At 43.0% G+C, this 17,946-nt stretch overlaps 2 protein-coding genes across 3 annotated transcripts in view; both read left to right on the forward strand.

Moving 5' to 3' along the window:
• Positions 1-1,082: 1,082 nt before the first annotated feature.
• LOC147456188 (uncharacterized) lies at positions 1,083-2,126 on the forward strand. Its single transcript, XM_086513821.1, has one exon. It carries the CDS (start codon positions 1,083-1,085, stop codon positions 2,124-2,126), a length of 1,044 nt encoding a protein of 347 aa, XP_086369947.1.
• Positions 2,127-2,618: 492 nt separating this feature from the next.
• Positions 2,619-17,946, forward strand: part of LOC147456189 (pentatricopeptide repeat-containing protein At5g27110-like) — a 40,231-nt gene continuing 24,903 nt past the window's right edge. For both annotated transcript variants that reach the window (XM_086514736.1, XM_086514735.1), the window contains exon 1: positions 2,619-6,139. In XM_086514736.1, the coding sequence (XP_086370862.1) occupies positions 2,928-5,579 (2,652 nt within the window). In that variant the 5' untranslated portion in view covers positions 2,619-2,927 and the 3' untranslated portion in view covers positions 5,580-6,139. The remainder of the gene's footprint in view (positions 6,140-17,946) is intronic.

Below are 17,946 nucleotides of genomic sequence, written 5' to 3' on the forward strand. Positions count from 1 at the left end.
CAATATATTCCAAAGGCATAAAAAAATAATATTTGACACAAACTCAATGCTCCTCTTTAAAGACACAAGTACACAAATGTCAACACCCTCTCACAGAGCCTTAAAAAAATCATTTAAAATTATCATTAGCTTGCTATGTGGCATTAATCGGCAAGCTTTTTTCAAAGGTCCAGATTTGCACCGAAAAATCCACCCTTCACTAAGGACTCCTTAGTTCAAAAATTATCAGATGGAATTTTAGATTTAGCAAAGAAGAGTCATCACTAAGGCGCCTTCGGCAAGCCCAAAAAAAAAGAGGAGAGACAGAGAGGGGGAGAGAGATCAGCGCCGCCTCGATGGCACAACCACCTACAACAGATTCTCAAGTCACTAGCCACAGGAGCACGCATACGGGAATGGAGAGAAGAATAAAACTGAACTCAGACCAAAGGCGAGTACAAAGATCTTTCTGAGGAATTTTTTATGCTTTGCGCACCCGTACGCTTGATGAGCATGTTCGTCATGAAATAGCAAACAACCAAGCATTATCTACCCTAAATTATATGCTTCAACAATATGGAAAACGACTTGTTGACTATTCTGGAATGCCTAGGATAGATCAAGCACGTTTATTCCAACGTAGTGGTGGATTGCTAAGTGAGGAGACAATATTCAATGCACATGAACAAAATGATTTGGCAGATAGAATGGAGAGTTCTTTGAATCAAGGGCAACACATTGCATATAATGAAGTCTTGGAGGCAATTGAAAAGGCAGAAGGAAGTATTTATTTTCTAGATGGACCGGGTGGAACTGGAAAAACATATCTTTATAATGCCTTGCTCTCTCGCATTCGTGGTCAACAAAAAGTTGCTTTGGCATGTGCATCATCCGGCATTGCAGCTTTACTTCTTAGCAATGGAAGGACCGCTCACTCAAGGTTTAAAATACCATTAGAGTTGCATTCAGAATCATCATGTAGTATCAAAGTGAACAGTCAGCTTGCTGAACTTTTGAAGAGAGCTGCCTTGATCATATGGGATGAAGCTCCCATGAACTATTGATATGCTTATGAGGCACTAGATCGAACGTTAAGGGACGTGATGCAAAATGATGTATTGTTTGGAGGAAAAGTGCTTTTGTTTGGAGGTGATTTTAGACAAATCTTGCCTGCTGTCCTCAAAGGAAGTCGTGCAGATATTGTGAATGCATCTTTGTGTCACTCACACATATGGAAATATATAAAGGTTTTGCGGCTAACAGACAATATGCGTGTGTTTCAAGGCTCAAATAATGCACTTGCAAGAGAATTTGCAGATTGGATACTTTGCATTGGTGATGGTCATGGAGATTTGAATGACTGTGTCCCATTGCCAAATAACATGCTTCTTCCAGGAAATAGTCTTGAAGGGCTCATTGATTGTATATATGGAGATATGCAACACATTCAAGATTACAAGAGGTTTTTTAAGGATAGAGGTATCCTTGCTTCTCGCAATAAGGAGGTTGATGCCATTAATGACTTGGCCATGGGTAAAATGAGAGGAATATTCAAGGAATATGTGAGTGCAGACTCAGTATGTTCATTTGATTGTAGCAGTATTCTTTATACAACAGAATTTTTGAATTCTCTTGAGCTTGGGGGAGGTTTGCCACCACACTCTTTGCAATTGAAAGAGAATGCCCCAATTATGCTTCTTCGCAACTTGGATCCTCGACAAGGTTTGTGCAATGGTACAAGGTTGATATGTAAGCAGTTTCACCATAGGATTATTGATGCAGAAGTAATCATTGGGTCACATGCTGGAGAAAGGGTATTCATACCCAGAATAGACTTTTTTATAGGGGCTTCTCAGGGACTACCTTTTGAAATGAAGCGCAGACAGTTTCCTGTGAGGCTTGCATTTGGAATGACAATCAACAAGGCACAAAGTCAAACACTCGAAGTTTTGGGTTTGTATCTAGCTACACCAGTTTTCACTCATGGTCAGCTATATGTTGCAATGTCCCGTGTGAGATCTTTATCTGCCATCAAAATAGTTCTTGATGATGCTCAAAGATTGAATATAAGTGAATCCGTAGAGCCACCAATGGTTTACACTCGAAACATTGTGTACAAAGAGGTTTTACAACTAACAAATATATAAGGTTTGATACACAACATTGGACCGTGGGTATTCCACGTGTAAGCTTGAGTATATTTTGGGTCTTTGTCATTCTATTTTTCGTTGTCTCTTATTGAAGGACTATAATTGAAAGTTCTGAATTGGAAGAATTTATTGTGTTTTATTGATAGCTTTTGGGAATGTTCTCTTCTTTTTTGTTGCCTTGGTGGCTCCTTTGTTGTACCAAAATCTGATCACAAATAATCGTCACAAACACACACACTTGATTCAAACCAAATCATGTATGCTCTGACCAGTGTGCCCTGTGACCATGATGACATTGAGCACTGCAGAGAGAGAGAGAGAGAGAGAGAGAGGGGCCGTCGGAGGCGGCTGGCCATACTAGTGTGACATTAATCGACAAGCTTTTTTCAAAGGTCCAGATTTGCACCGAAAAATCCACCCTTCACTAAGGACTCCTTAGTTCAAAAATTATTAGATGGAATTTTAGCTTTAACAAAAAGAAGAGTCATCACTAAGGCTCTGCCTTCGGCACGCCCAAAAAAAAAGAGGAGAGACAGAGAGGGGGAGAGAGATCAGCGCCGCCTCGATGGCACAACCACCTACAACAGATTCTCAAGTCACCAGCCACAGGAGCACGCATACGGGAATGGAGAGAAGAATAAAACTGAACTCAGACCAAGTCGAGCGGCTCACAGGTCAGATTGACCAGTTGCAGGAGTTCAAGGACACTGCAAAGACAATGGCGGCCCATCAGGGTAGAGGGGTGCATGTGTGCACAACAAGCTATTTGCGCCTTCAAATGATGAACCTTGTGTGCAGATGCTGAGCTTAGCTGGTAAACAACTTGCAACTCCTGCTGCTTCAGACTGGGAGAATGAGCTGCCTTCCATTGAGGATCTCTTGTCTTCCTTGCATCGCTGCTGTGTCAAAAGGGACTTTGCCCATGCCAGGCTTCTGCATGTGCGTGTGTGCCACATTGGCCTGGAAGCTCATGAGGTCGTGGGTAATCATCTTGTCCCTGTATATGTTGCTTGTGGAAGTTTACAGGCTGCCCAACAGGCATTCTACCATGTCAATCTTGCCAATGAGCACTCTTGGACTTCTCTCATTCAAGGGTATGCTGAATATGGTGAACTTAAGGATGCCCTTACTACATACACACAGATGCAAAACAGTTCCCTGCAACCCAACTCCCAAGTTTTTATCGCTTTACTAAAAGCTTGCTCTGTGTCAAGGTGCTTAGATTATGGCTATGAGTTGCATTTAAATGTTGTGAAAGAGGATTTTTGTCATGATCTTTATGTTGGCAACACCTTGGTGGCCATGTATGCCAAATTAGGGCTCATTCTTGAATCAAAGGATGTTCTCCATGAGATGCCATTGAGAGATGTGGTTTCATGGAGTGCCCTTATGGCAGCATACAATGAACATGGGTACTATACGGAAGCTTTGCAATGTCTGAAGCTGATGCAACTAGATGGAGTGCAACCCAATGGTTTGAGCTTTATGTCTGCCTTGAAAGCTTGCTCTACACTAGGGGATATGGAGAAAGGTCAGGAACTGCATGATGAGGTTGTAATGAAAGGATTTGAGGAAGACTCCTTTGTTGTCAATACATTGATAGATTTCTATGGAAGCAATGGATTTTTACCGGAAGCACTTCAGGTATTCAACAAAGTGGATGCCAAAGACACAATAACTTGGAATTCCTTAATTACAGTTTATTCCAAGCATGGACTTGAAGAGGATGCACTGTTGTGTGCTCGAAGAATGGAATCTGATGGTGCGAGTCCTGTTCCTATTACATTCATTTTGACCCTAAAGGTTTGTGGCAGCAAAGGTGCCCTAGGTGATGGGCGAGCAATGCATTTAGATGCTGTCAAAAGAGGATTTGAGAAATTACCTACAATTGGCAACAGTTTGGTAGATATGTATGTGAAATGTGGCTCTATTTCTGAATCGCAGGATGTGTTTGACAAGTTGGAAGGATGCCAGGGGGTGTCATGGAACATTTTAATGAGTGGTTTTGCTGAGCATGGCTTCTACGACGAAGCATTATATTGTTTGGAGAAAATGCAATTAGATGGTGTATGTCCAGATGTAGTATCTTTTGTTTGTGCATTGCATGTGTGTAGCTGTACAAAAACTATACATAGGGGTCAGCATGTACATATGCAACTTACTAAAATGGGACTGGAGGGAGATGTGAATATTGGCAATACCTTAGTAGACATGTATGCAAAACTGGGTCTGATAATAGATTGTCAAAATACATTTGACACACTATCAACTCAAGGAGTGGTCTCATGGAATACCCTCATCACAGGGTATGTTGATAGTGGTCAAGATGAAGAGTCATTGGGTTGTTTACAGCACATGCGGAACATGGGTGTATGTCCTGATACCATCACTTTCATTTCTAGCCTAGGAGCATGTGGAAGGTTAGGCTGTATAGATATTGGCCAGGAACTACATTCAGAAGCAGTCAAGAAAGGCTTTGAGAAGGACAGTTTTGTTGATTGCAGTTTAGTGGATGTGTATGCGAAGTGTGGCTTTCTAGAGGAAGCAAGTGGGATTTTGGAGAGTCTACATAATCGCGATGTCGTCTGCTGGACTTCTCTTATTGCTGGCTATGCCAACCAGGGTCTTTGTGGTGAGGCTTTGGAGTGTTTTCAACAAATGCAATTAGAGCACATTGCTCCAGATGTTGCTTCTTGGAATGCTGTGATCTCTGGCTATGTTGAGCAAGAAGAACCCGTCTTTGCACTGCAACTTTATGCCCAAATGCTAGAGCAAGCCTTACTACCTAACATGACGACATTTATTGGCATCTTCAAGGCCCTTGGGAACATGACAGCGTTAAGTCTTGGATGGCGTCTTCATGCTGTTACTTGTACATTATATGCTGATGAAATTGATCTTGCCTATGTTCTCATTGATATGTATAATAAATGTGGCAGCATTGCAGATGCTCAACGGGTCTTTCAGAAAATGCCTTCTAAGAATCCCTCAATTTGGAATGCTTTAATAACTGCACATGCTCAAAGAGGAGATTATAATGGCGTTTTTTATCTGCTTGAAGGATTCAAGAAGAAAAGTTTGCAGCCTGATGAGATAACCTTTCTCGGTCTCTTGTCTGTATGTAGCCATGCTGGGTTATTGGACAAAGGCAAGGATTCTTTTCTGACAATGATTGAACAGCACCCCACCATTTGGACCATCAAGCACTGCTCGTCTATAGTTGACCTGTTCACAAGAGCAGGGCATTTTGCAGAAACTTTGGAATTCTTACAAAGAATGCCTTTCGAACCTGATTATGCATTGTGGTGTACTCTACTTGGCACTTGTTGGAGGTGGGGGAACATTAGACTTGGAAAACAGCTTTTTGATTGTGCAGTGCGACTGAGTAATAACCGTGATTCTGTTTTTTTGATGTTCAACATGTATGTGGATGCTCAGATGTGGGAATAAGCAAAAACTACAGAGGCACTTTTTTTGGATCTGTAGGATCATTACGGGTGTGCGGGAAGAATGAAAATGTTGCATTGGTGCCTATCTATCTGCGCAAAGAAGGATATAGAACATGATGAAGGGTTGGGACTTGAAGAAAACCCTTTTGAATGGACAGGGACCTGAGGTTTGGTAGCTCACAGGCAACAAGTCCCATATCGTGAGCAGAAAGCTGGGGCCTGCAACCATGAAGACCAGTAATGCATTTTGTATAAATTTCAAATTGTTATGGGGCTCTAAGTGCTGACCCAGTCAATGGCAGATTCTGAGGCGACCATACCAATGCTACAAGTTGAGGAGCTAGTTCTAGCAAGTACGTGGTGCAAAATATATGCTGGAGCTTCGTAGTGACAAATTGTTATGGGGCTCTAAGTGCTGACCCAGTCAATGGCAGATTCTGAGGCGACCATACCAATGCTACAAGTTAAGGAACTAGTTCTACCAAGTACGTGGTGCAAAATATATGCTGGAGCTTCGTAGTGACAATACAAAGAGCCTCAATTGGAGAGCAAAGCCTCCAGGTAAATGGTTTTTCTGGTAAATTTATTTGTAAATACATCTTAAAATTTATGGAGCGTAATACATTTGTAGTCTACTTTCCCATGATGTGTGTATACCATGATGTGTGCAACCCATTCCCATTTGAAAGAGTCATTCCAACCTACCTAAAGCCACTTGTATCATGTATGGCTTTTAGAGCAAGTCAAAACCCTCAGCCTATCTTCCTTTAGTCTCTACTTTTAGGTGAACCATACTTCAATGAAGGGAAACCTAGCCACACCCTCTTGCATATATAAGATTCCTATCTCTACACACGTATGAGAGCCATTGTATTGTCCATGAGTTAATCACGAGTTCACATTTTTGGTTGAATTCCTTTGTCTCCATCAAGTGGTTAAGTGTTGATTAAGTAAAGATTAAGTTACTATGAATCCCATTCTGATTTACCCACTTAGATGCCAACAATTGGTATGTAACGGGAAGGCACCACGTGCCAACGGAAAAGAACAGACTGAACAACTTTAAGCTCTTTAAATAACAATTGAACTCAAAAGAGATGGGCGACACACGAGATGGGGAGTGGTGGAGCTCCACCCAAGAGAGCAATGTCCCAAACCTTGACGCCCCTTTTGGTATTTCTTTATATTGCTTATATTGCTTCAACTCAGTACAACGCCGGTACTCCATCCTCTGCACCTTCACGCGGAAGCATGCCAAAGAATGAGCCATGGCACATATCTAAAGGCTCTAGGCCCATGAAAAGCAGTTTACATGAAAAGCTAAAACTCCCAAAAGCATTTGGCTCCAAAAGCACACGCTGAAAATCAGCCAGCCCAATTTCGGGGAATCGGTAGACCTGCCACATCAGCAGTCAACAATGCGAGTTGTGGAGGTCGGCACAGTCTGCCACATGACACTATTAGCGCAAAATGCAGGCATCCGCACGGCTGCCATGTCATCATCTATTACACAAGTCTTTGTGTGTGTTTGTGTGGGTCCCTTTAATTTAGGCCCCGTCGGATGGGGGTCTTCGAGTTAGCTGGGGGTTAGAATTATAATCCTAAGCCATCTTCTAAAATTGGGTCACTTGGCCAAACTCCATAAGTTGGTGGAACTTCTTCTGTTGCTTCTTCTCTTAGGATTTAGGCCCCTCGGCCGGGATCTGCAAGTCCGCTTAGGTCTTCAGTAGCTTGACACGTCAGTAGTTTGTGACACGGTATCATAGCCATAGCGTCACAAAATGATGATGTGGCAGTACTGCTTGGGATAGAGAAAAGCTGACGCGGCAGCAGGTTGTACGGACATACCAGGATTTGCGCTAATAGGCTGACGTGGCAAACAATATGGATTTTCGCGTTATGCGTTGATAGCTGATGACGTGGCAAGCTGTACGGAATTCCGTAATTTGCGTTGGTTGCTTTTTATGGCAGATTTTGGGACCAGATGCTTTTGGAACAATTTTCTTTTGAGTTTACTGCTTTTGGGGTATCCCTTGTTAGTTTATAAGAGCCCTTGGGGCCTCACTTTGCAGAGCATCTGGACGCAAAGTCTGAGAGCAAAGGTCCCTTGGGAGTTGTACTTTTGCAATGATTAATGATAAAGAAATACCGAAAGGGGCGCTAGACTTTTGGGGCCAATACCTCTGGGCACAACGGAACTCCACTAGGGCGTGTTGACTCTCTCTCTCTCTCTCTCTCTCTCTATTAAAGTTCAGTGATTTTTGAAGTTTCCGTTCGTGTGTTGCTATTGATTTCATGCTTGTCCAAGCCTGTTACATTGGTATCAGAGCTCAGAAAGATTCTTCTTCTACGGAGGAGCTGATCCTTTTGGTGTAAGGTGCAGCGGAAGTGAATGTTGACTTTGCTCAAGATGAGTGCTCTGAACTGTGCTCAAGGGTTTCTTTTACTTATGGAAAGGAGAGCCTTCCGTTCCTTAGTGAGAGAGTGCAATGATCACAAACAAGGTGCATGCTCTGTGAATGAAGGTGCTGAGACTGAGAGAGGGAGAGAGAAGAATACGACACCAGATGGTTCTCAAACCCTCCAAGGGCCCCCCTCTCTATGGCGAGAGAGGTCTATGCTATAGATTGCACAAATCTAGTACAATGGTCTAGATGCAATGGACTTGCTGTCGATGTCGACGGCAATGATGACGACGACGAGGACAGGTTGAAATCTGTTGACTGCTGACTCTCTGCTGAATACTGATACTGTGTCGGCGAGGACGGCGATGGCGATGACGTGACGAAGATGCACTGAAAATGCAGATGCCGAAATCTGCAGACAGCGGGCTGAATCTCAAAATGCTGGCTGACTTGACGGTACGACGAGGATCTGCTACGGGTAGGTGAGATCCGCGAGGCTAGGGGCTGTATCTGCTGTGTCTAAGTGCTGAAAACTGAAAACGCTGATGTACTGGGGCTGATCTGACGCTGAAAAGTGCAAAACTTTAGGCTAGGTCTGCAACTGAAAAATGCCACGTGAAATCTGCTATTGATGAAAAACGCTAGGATGAATCTGCTCCTAAAAACACTGTGGAAAGGAATCCCAAAAACGTTGTAAGTTTTGTTGGTTGAAAACGCTAGGCCTTCTGCCGGTCTTGCTGAGAAGGTGCACTGCAAGTTGCTAGAACTTCTTCTGCCTCTTCTGCCAGAAAGTGCTAGCGCTAGGTTTTTTTTATAGTAGCTTAACAAATTTGCCCTACTCACTTTTTCAACAAAGTCACATAAGTGAAAAATGGGTAAATTGGGAAAATGGGTTCTATGCACTGCAAAATGCTCATGATGGGTACTGAATGTCATGCTGATGATCATGCTGTGTGCAACCAGAGGATATGTAACTACTCTATATGCCTGGACACGCACGGCCTACGCACAGGCTCATAAAGGTGCCATAACTTCCTAAGCTGACCTGAACCCTAGACCTGAAGTAGCTACATGCACATAGGGTTAGATGTGCATATGACATCCCCTCCTTTTCAAAGTGAGGTACTGGTACTGAGCTATATGGCTTCCTTGTAGTCTGCCAACAACTCTGGATAATCTCTGAAAAATTATTCACCGGTCCACTCTGATGCATGGGTCATGCGATACTTGAACTTCATGAAGGTCTGCAACGCTTGCTTCTTTGGGTCGCCCCGAAAGCGAGAGAGAGATCTGTGGCTGCTTCAATGCTCCAACTGCGTCTATGGATGTAGGTCCACCTTCATCAAGAATCTCCGAGGAGGAAAATTCCTGAAACCACTTACAACACAAAATCATAATCATACCCATTCTATGTCGAGTAACTGGAAAAATACGATTCTTCCGACAAGACTGCGCATGCAATGCAGATGAACAAAGTGACGGAGTGCCAAACCGTTCACCAAACACACACAAAAAATGGGTCGAAACTTGACTTTTCGATCTAAACCTATCAACTGTGGGAAATCACAATGGAAATGCCGATGCTCGATGGACAATCTTTCTCGTGCTCTTTCTGAGACTGTGCCATGCCAAGGAACAAACATGGAAAAGCAATTGACAAAATGGATAATCGGAAATCAATGAGAATTCCTTGAATGAAAACTTTTTTTTTCTTTCGAGAGTGATCCGCATACATCCGTGCTCATCCATGAGTGAATCATGTGCATCGTACAATACGGCATGCCTGTGGAAAGGGAACACATAAAGACGGTGACGAAAATACAAGAAACCGTCATGAATGAAACACTCGAACAATGCGTGCTGACTAATCATGCTAACACACAATACTTCTGAAGTGGGTTCCTTGGACCTCGACTCGAGAGCCAAGATCGGTTTTGCGTGATTGATCGTATTTGCAATGAGGTTAGCTTCACTAGAAAAATCATAATCTAAACCATCATCCTTGTGAACAATCACATCTCTATCATGAAAAAAATGTGTGTTGTGCTTTGGAGAAGAAAGGACTGAGAGAGTCTCCTTCTCCTGTTTCTTTTCAAGCTTCGCCTGCACATTCGAAATGCGAGGTAAAGAATGAATAACCTCCTCCTCACGAATGATAATGGGAGAGTCACTTTTGGCATTGAAAGTGAGAGTATTGTCTGCCCAATCAATGAGAGGGTTATGCTCTCGAAACCATCGAATGCCTAGAATCATATCACATTTTGAAAGAGGAGACACTACAAATTTTCTGCGGAAGGACGCTTGTTGAACAGTGAATAACACATCAAGGCACTCTCGTGTAATGAGAGAGTCCATACCGGGATCGAAGCCCGACACCTCAAGAGGTCTCGTTTGGCTAACCTCCAAGCGGGCTCTTTCTACAAGAGGCACCAATCACATCATGCATACTTCCTGATCAAACAAGACCACCATGCGTTGACCATTCTCATGACCATAACACTTCATGAGAGACTCATCAACGAGAGGATCATGAGAAACTTGGGACACACTAGTGTTCTCATTTATGGCATTAACAGAGGATGTGGGTTCTATGGGTGCTTTAGGTTCGTTGGATGGGTTCTTAGGACATGTGCTCTTTATATGACCCTTGACGTGACATTGATAACGACCTTCCTTAGAATAAATGACTTGTTCTTCTGCCGTTATGTATCCTCCTATAATTCCTTGTGCAGCGTTTTCATATGGGGTTAGCTTAGGTTTAGCAGGTGTGTTAGCTTTACCCTTAGATTCATTTTGAGAGTTCTTTTCCGAAAGATTAGAGAAAGATTGGCTAGAAGAGTTTCTGTTCTTACCATGCTTACGTTCTTGCCGTTCTGTGGGTTTTGAGGAATCAAACGCTAGGCTAGGTCTGCATCTGAGAAACGCCATGTGAAATCTGCTATTGATGAAAAACTCTAGAATGAATCTGCTGCTGAAAATGCTATGGAAAGGAATCCCAAAAACGTTATCAGTTCTGTTGGCTGAAAACGCTAGGCCTTTTGCCGGTCTTGCTGAGAAGGTGCACTGCAAGTTGCTGGAACTTCTTCTGCCTCTTCTGCTAGAAAGTGCTAGCGCTAGGTTTGTTTTATAGTAGCTTAACAAATTTGCCCTTCTCACTTTTCCAACAAAGTCACTTATTAAATAATAAGTGAAACATGATTAAATTGGAAAATGGGTTCTATGCAATGCAAAATGCTCATGATGGGTATTGAATGTCATGCTGATGATCATGTTGTGTGCAACTAGAGGATATCAACTACTCTAAGTGCCTGGACATGCACGGCCTGCGCACAGGCTCACAAAGGTGCCAGAACACTTCCTAAGCTGACCTGAACCCTAGACCTGAAGTAGCTACATGCACATAGGGTTAGATGTGCACGCAACATTTTGCAGCACACGTAGTTTTTTTGTGAAAGAATCTTTGTGTCCCGGCCCCGGACTTATTAGCCACTCCCACCCTTCTACATCATGCATCGGGCGCGCTCCCGTCTTCATCGCTCTGTCTCTCACCAATTTGCTTCATTTGGCAGTGTGGTCCTACATCTCTGGCAACAGTGAGGACAGCACTGCGCGCGCAGCTGGAGAGAGAGAGAGAGGCGTCCGAAGGCCGCCGGCCACACTAGTAAGCCATAAAGAACCCCAGATTATACATGGGTTCTCGCGGAGAACCTAACAGAGATAACACTTCTTAGTGGGTAGGCAGAAGAAGAAGAGAAGAGAATTTTTAACACTTTCTCAATGGGTAGGTAGAGAAAAGTTGAAATTTGGCGTGGGAACTGAAGAAAAGAATGAAGATTTGGACAAATTCTTGGCAGAAAAGTTTACCAGAATGGAGTACAAACGTCAAATGCAGGTTGACATATGAGTACTCCAGAGACCCGAGATTTTCCAAACACCTTAAGAATTACCCGATTGATGAGATTTACTCGAGATGGCGTGAGGCCATTGATTCTCCTCTCAGATCAGGAGGAAAACTGAAAGGACAGACAAGCGCAAATGAGCGGAATTGATACTTGCAGAAAGAGCTGGACAAAACTCTTAAAAAGAAGATGAACCAAAGGACCACCAGAAGATAAGCCAGAGAGTTACAGAGTAGCAGTCAAGCGCGGAAGAAAAGGAAAGACGAAAGCAGGACTGGTACCAGATTTTGTGGGGATCGTCAACCTTGATCAGATGAGCAAAAATACCAAACTTTGCATAGCATGGGGCAAAGTGTGAGACCAAGGAACCCTTAAGGTCAACTTCAACCAAATTGGCAGCTCGATTTGGAATTACGCCAAGGAAATGGGGCTAGAAGCCAGGGCTATTCTGGAGGCACCTAGACGGGATGCTGCCATTACACCTGTCATTAGCAAACTACGTTTACATTGTCAGGGGTATTTAGGGCACGAGGACTTTTACATCATGCCTTTGGAAGGGTGTGACATCCTTCGAGGAATCCCTTGGTTTCCAAGTGGCAAGAACAATGCCGTGGTTGATTATAAGGCAAGGAAAGCTATCTTGAAGAATGAGAAGGGCAAAGAGATCGTACTTGATTGAAAGTTGAAAGACGGGTCCGTCCCAGTTTTTTTTGTTTACCCGACTTTCTTGAAAGAATTGAATGATGATCAAAGGTCGACTATGTCAGACCTCGAAAAAGAACGACAAAATTTTCTGCAAGCTCAGGTTGACTGTTTCTCTGAGGGCTTACCAGGCGAGTTACCTCCTTCACGTCTTGAAGATCACATGATTGATTCCCGGTAGTACACCACTGAACCGGCCACCTTACAGAGTTAGCCGAGCCCAAAATGAAGAAATAATGAACGTGAACATATCAATGATATACTCAACAGACTTCAGGGTTGTACTTGCCGAATTGATTTGAACAGTGGTTATCATCAGCTCCGAATTGCTCTTGGACACGTCTACAAGAGAGCTTTCAGGACGACTTTTCGTTTGCATGAATATTTGGTAATGCCATTTGGCCTTACGAATGCACCCGTTACAGTCAACCGTACGATGGACATAATTTTTAGAGAGACCGATCATTTGTGGGCACTTTCTTTGACGACATCATCGTCTTCTCCAAGAATGAAGCAGAACACAGACACCACCTATTGCAAGTTTTTAAGCATTGTGGAAACATAGATGGTTATCACCGCCAAAAAGAGCGAATTTTTTTGGCTTGAGATACACTCCTTGGGACACATTGTCTCAGCGGAAGGGGTAAAGATGGATCCGCCAAAGTTGCGAGCAGTCATGATTGGCTTGATTTAAAGAATGTTCAAGAGGTTCAAAGCTTATATGGGCTTGTGCTCATATTGTCGGCGGTTCATTCGGAAATTTGCAGAGATAGCTTCTCCTTTGCATATGCTGACGTAGAAAGGAGTTCCATTTACTTGGGGACCGACAGAGATTGCAGCCTTTCAAACTCTCAAGGAAAAGTTGACTACAAGACCAATGTTGGCCTTACCAGACTTGCAAAAGCCATTTGAAGTTTACTGTGATGCTTGTGGTCACAATTTGGGAGCAATCTTGATGCAAGAAGGCCATGTAATTGCTTATGAGAGCAGGATGTTTTTACGTCCGGAAATGCTTTTGGCAATTATCCATGCTCTTACGCAATGGCGACACTATCTTCTTGGAGCCGACTTTACAGTCTTTACAGATCACCAGAGTTTATGCTACTTCTTGTCGCAGAAGCAGCTTTTAGAAAAGTAGATGCGGTGGGCTAACATCTTGTCACAGTTTCTTTTCCAGATAGTCTATGTTTGTGAACAAAAGAATTTAGTGGCAGATGTGTTGTCTAGAAAGCCCTTGATTCTGGTTATTTACGCGATACATCATCAAAGATTCAAGGATACGGTAAGATCAGTATGCCACATATCCTGATTTTGCAGATATCTTTCATCAAATATAGAGTGGAGAGACAGTTCTAGGCTATTCCATACGGGATGGCTACAGCCTTTGAGGGAAAAGGTTTTGACAGAGTGCCATTGTCCACTTTTTTCCGGCCATCGCGGCATAGATACCATCTTGAACGGTGTTGACTGTTACTTTTATTTGCCGAGGCTCAAAAAGGATGTGGACATGTTTGTTGGCAGTTGCTTAGTATGCCAAAAGGTCAAGTTTGACAGGAATAAGGCACCAGGATTTCTATAGCCTTTACCCATACCCTCCCGTCCCTGGGAAAACATTGCATGGATTTTATTTTTGATCTCCCCAAGACTCAAAGTGGGCATGATGGTATTTGGACAGTCATCGATAGATTCAGTAAACAGGCCCACTTCATACCGGTAAAGAAGACAATTAAGCCCAATCATTTGGCGAAACTGTTTGTCTCACAGATTTTTCAAATATATGGCATGCCTGAGTCCATTGTTTCGGATGGAAATCCCCGGTTTACTAGTTTGTTTTGGAGGGCAATGTGGGAGAACATTGGCATGCGGTTGCAGTTCTCGTCCTAGCTCCACCAGCAGACAGATGGACAATTTTAGATAGCCACTTCAATGGTTTTGGATTTATATTTCGGATTAGAAGACTTAATGGGAAAAGTATTTGCCCTTGGTGGAGTTTGCCTACAACAACACACGGGGAAAGCGCTTTGAAGTATTCAAGGGTGCTAAGGTTCCTCAATTTCTAAGCACCAAAGATTTTTTTTTTTTTTAAGAACATTTTTTTTGAAAAAGTCTAGAAGGCATGGAACGCCATCTAGTAGTTCAGAGGAGAGCTCGTCCTCTTTTGACAGTGACCAGATCAACAAGAAAACCATGGAGTTCAAGGAAGGGAGGAAGGCCGTAAGCATTGAGACGTTTTCAGGCTACCAAGACACCCATCGAGCCCTTGAGTTTGTACGATAGTTTGACATCACCATTTTCTAGATTCAAGAGAAGATAAGTGATGTATCCTTCATACTGAAGTTTCCAGAAACTTAGAAGATTCATGATGCTTTTTATATGAGTCTCTTGAAACGTTTCAAGGGTGAGGTGCCAGTCGTTAGGGAGCGTGAGGAGCAACCTGGAGTGGAAGAGAGCGAGGAGATACGGTTCTGAAAGAGATACTGGCTCACAAGGAAAGGAATGTGAAAGGTAAAGTGAACGGCAGTTCTTAGTCAAGAATTATCCGGCATTGGTGCGAGTTGGATGGAGGAGGACGACCTAGCAGATACTCCTTAGATTTGGAACTTCACCTTGAGATTTTCGGTTTACCTTCGACTATTCTGAGAGATCATGTGGATCAACAAGGTTGAATCTGGTGCAGACGGGACTTTACAAAAGGGAGTCACTCGGCTCCTTTGTCACAGATTACCTGGATGGAATAAAGTCATTGATTTTCCTTTGGATTTCAAAGATATTGATGGATAACAGTATTCTGCTAGATGACTTTATGAAAGAAGTACTTCGAAATCGGAATTCCCGAAAATGAATCTGATTTTTGTGCTCACTCATGTGATTGTGTTGAGTGCAGGTTCGAAAGACGAAATGACTGCAACATTTCGGTCTTGAGAATCTATAGACATGATTGCAATAAGAATTAGCTAATCCGACATCAGTGAGGTCTGGGATGGATCTAGATGTGATTGCTAAATACGTTGCCAGGAATCATGGTCTTAGATCTGGAATCAATTTCTATGTGATTAATATGATGTGAATGTGCAGCCGTCTTTGTGCAAGTGCTAGATTTGTGTTTGTCTAGTTCGTTGGTATTTAGAGTCAGTTTCTACTGAATTGGTTTATGACCTTTGTCTGTTTTGTAGGCGTAATAGAGGGCGATTACAACTCTTTCAAGAGGGGGGTATGTCACAAAATGATGACGTGGTAGTACTGCCCGGGACAAAGGAAAGTTGATGCGGCAGCCAGCTGAATGCACAGGTCCGAGATTTGCGCTGACACGCTGACGTGGCAAGTAGTATGGATTTCCGCGCTATGCGCTGACAGCTGATGACGTGGCAGGTTGTATGGAATTCCTAATTTGCGCTAGCTGCTTTTTATGACAGATTTTGGGACTAGATGCTTTTGGGACAATTTGCTTTTGAGTTTACTGCTTTTGGTGCTCTGCTTTTGAGGCATCCCTTGTAAGTTTATAAGAGCCCTTGGGGCCTCACTTTGCAGAGTATCTGGACGTAGAGTTTGAGACTAGAGGTCCCTCAGGAGTTGTACTTTGCAATGATTAAGAAATACCAAAAGGGGCGCCAGACTTTGGGGCCAATACCTCTGGGCACGGAACTCCGCCAAGCCGTGTCGACTCTCTCTCTCTCTCTCTCTCTCTCTCTCTCTCTCTCTCTTAAAGTTCAGTGATTTTGAAGTTTTTGTTCGTGTGTTGCTATTGATTTCATGCTTGGAGTGTCTAGCCTGTTACACATAGTTACAAGGAACAATGATTTTCAGTTCTCCATTCCCCGTTCCCACTCCAACTTCTCGTTTTGAATCCCCGTTTCGTGTTTCAAACGTCTGGGTCCATAATGGGGAATGGCATTTCATACCCATTGCCGTTCCTCGTTCCCCGTGCCATTATAATATGATAAGCATGTCCTATTGCTCATTTAAAAAAAAAAGATTAGCGTTCTGGGTAACTATGATCATAGCCATTATAATAAGATAAGCATGTCCTATTGCTCATTTAAAAAAAAAAGATTAGCGTTCCTTAATCCAATCAGGTTAATCTATGCTAGCTCTTAGGGCATTTGTCTACGTCTCTAGTGGTCATTAGTAAACTCCCATAATAGGTCATAGTTACTCCATAAGTTTGATTAAGTTAGAAATCCCCGTACTGTAACAGACTTGGACACTCCAAGTCAAGAATCAACCGCGACAGCACCAAATAACCACTTCAAAACAATTCACAGATCACAATAGATTTGCACTGGCCCGGCGGGGTTCCGTGCCTAGAGATATTGGCCCCAAAGACTGGTGCCCCTTTCGATATTTCTTTTTGTATTAATCAATCATCAAAGTACAAGAGAGCGGTTAGGGTTTCACTCTCAGACTGTGCGTCCAGATGCTCTGAGAAGTGAGGCCCTCACCACTAATTTAAAGGTTACAAGGGATGCCCAAAAGCAGAGCCCCAAAAGCTTTTAAAATCAAAAGCATCAGATCTCTCTCTCTCTTAGAGAGTCTTTTTCTCTTTTTTTTTTAAAAGCAAAATTCGCGTCGCTCTTCATTTTTCAAAATTTTTTTAATAGCCTCCGCGATTTCCGGAAATTAGGGTTTTTGGCAAAAATTAGGGTTTCTGCTGTCCGCCACATCATCACTTTGTGACATACCCCCCTCTTGAAAGCATTGTAATTGACCACGATTACGCTTGCAAAACCGACAAAAGCCATAAACCGTCTTAGCAAACACTGACTGTTAGTACCTACGTACTAGGAACACACATCTAGCACATGTACAAAATCGACAGTCACATCACACGACATCACAGGACATCACATGACATTCAACATTCATTCGGATCTTAGACCATGATTTATCGGCAATGTAGCTAGCAATCACATCTAGGTCCAATCAGGACCTCAACGATGTCCGATTGACTAACCCCTATTGCAACCATGTCTATGTGAGATCAATCAGACCAAAATGCTGCAGTCATTTCGTCTATCAGTTCCTGCACTCACAAGAAGTCAAGAACAAATCAGTATCATTATCAGGAATTCCATTTCATAAAGTCATCCAGCAAAATACTGTCAGCTCTCAGTATCCCTGAAGCTCAAAGAGACATCAGTGACTTTAGTATCAAAATCGAGGCATCTGTTGACAAAGGAGCGGAGTAACTTCCCTCTTGTGCATCCCACTGCACCAAATCTTCAGCCAAGCTGAGTTTCTGGGTTCCGTTTGGAGTAGACTATGCTAAACCAAAACATCGAGGTAAAGTTTCAGAATCTGAGGAGTATCTGCTAGGTCCTCCTCCTCCATCCACTTTGCATCAAATGCAGGAAAGTTCTTGAAT

Source organism: Adiantum capillus-veneris, chromosome 6, assembly GCF_014529385.1.
Source record: "Adiantum capillus-veneris isolate H3 chromosome 6, ASM1452938v2, whole genome shotgun sequence".
Classification (NCBI taxonomy): Eukaryota; Viridiplantae; Streptophyta; class Polypodiopsida; order Polypodiales; family Pteridaceae; genus Adiantum; species Adiantum capillus-veneris.

Bases quoted from the DNA above. Each gene is read 5' to 3' on its own strand.
- LOC147456188 (XM_086513821.1), top strand. From the start codon at position 1,083: ATGCAAAATGATGTATTGTTTGGAGGAAAAGTGCTTTTGTTTGGAGGT.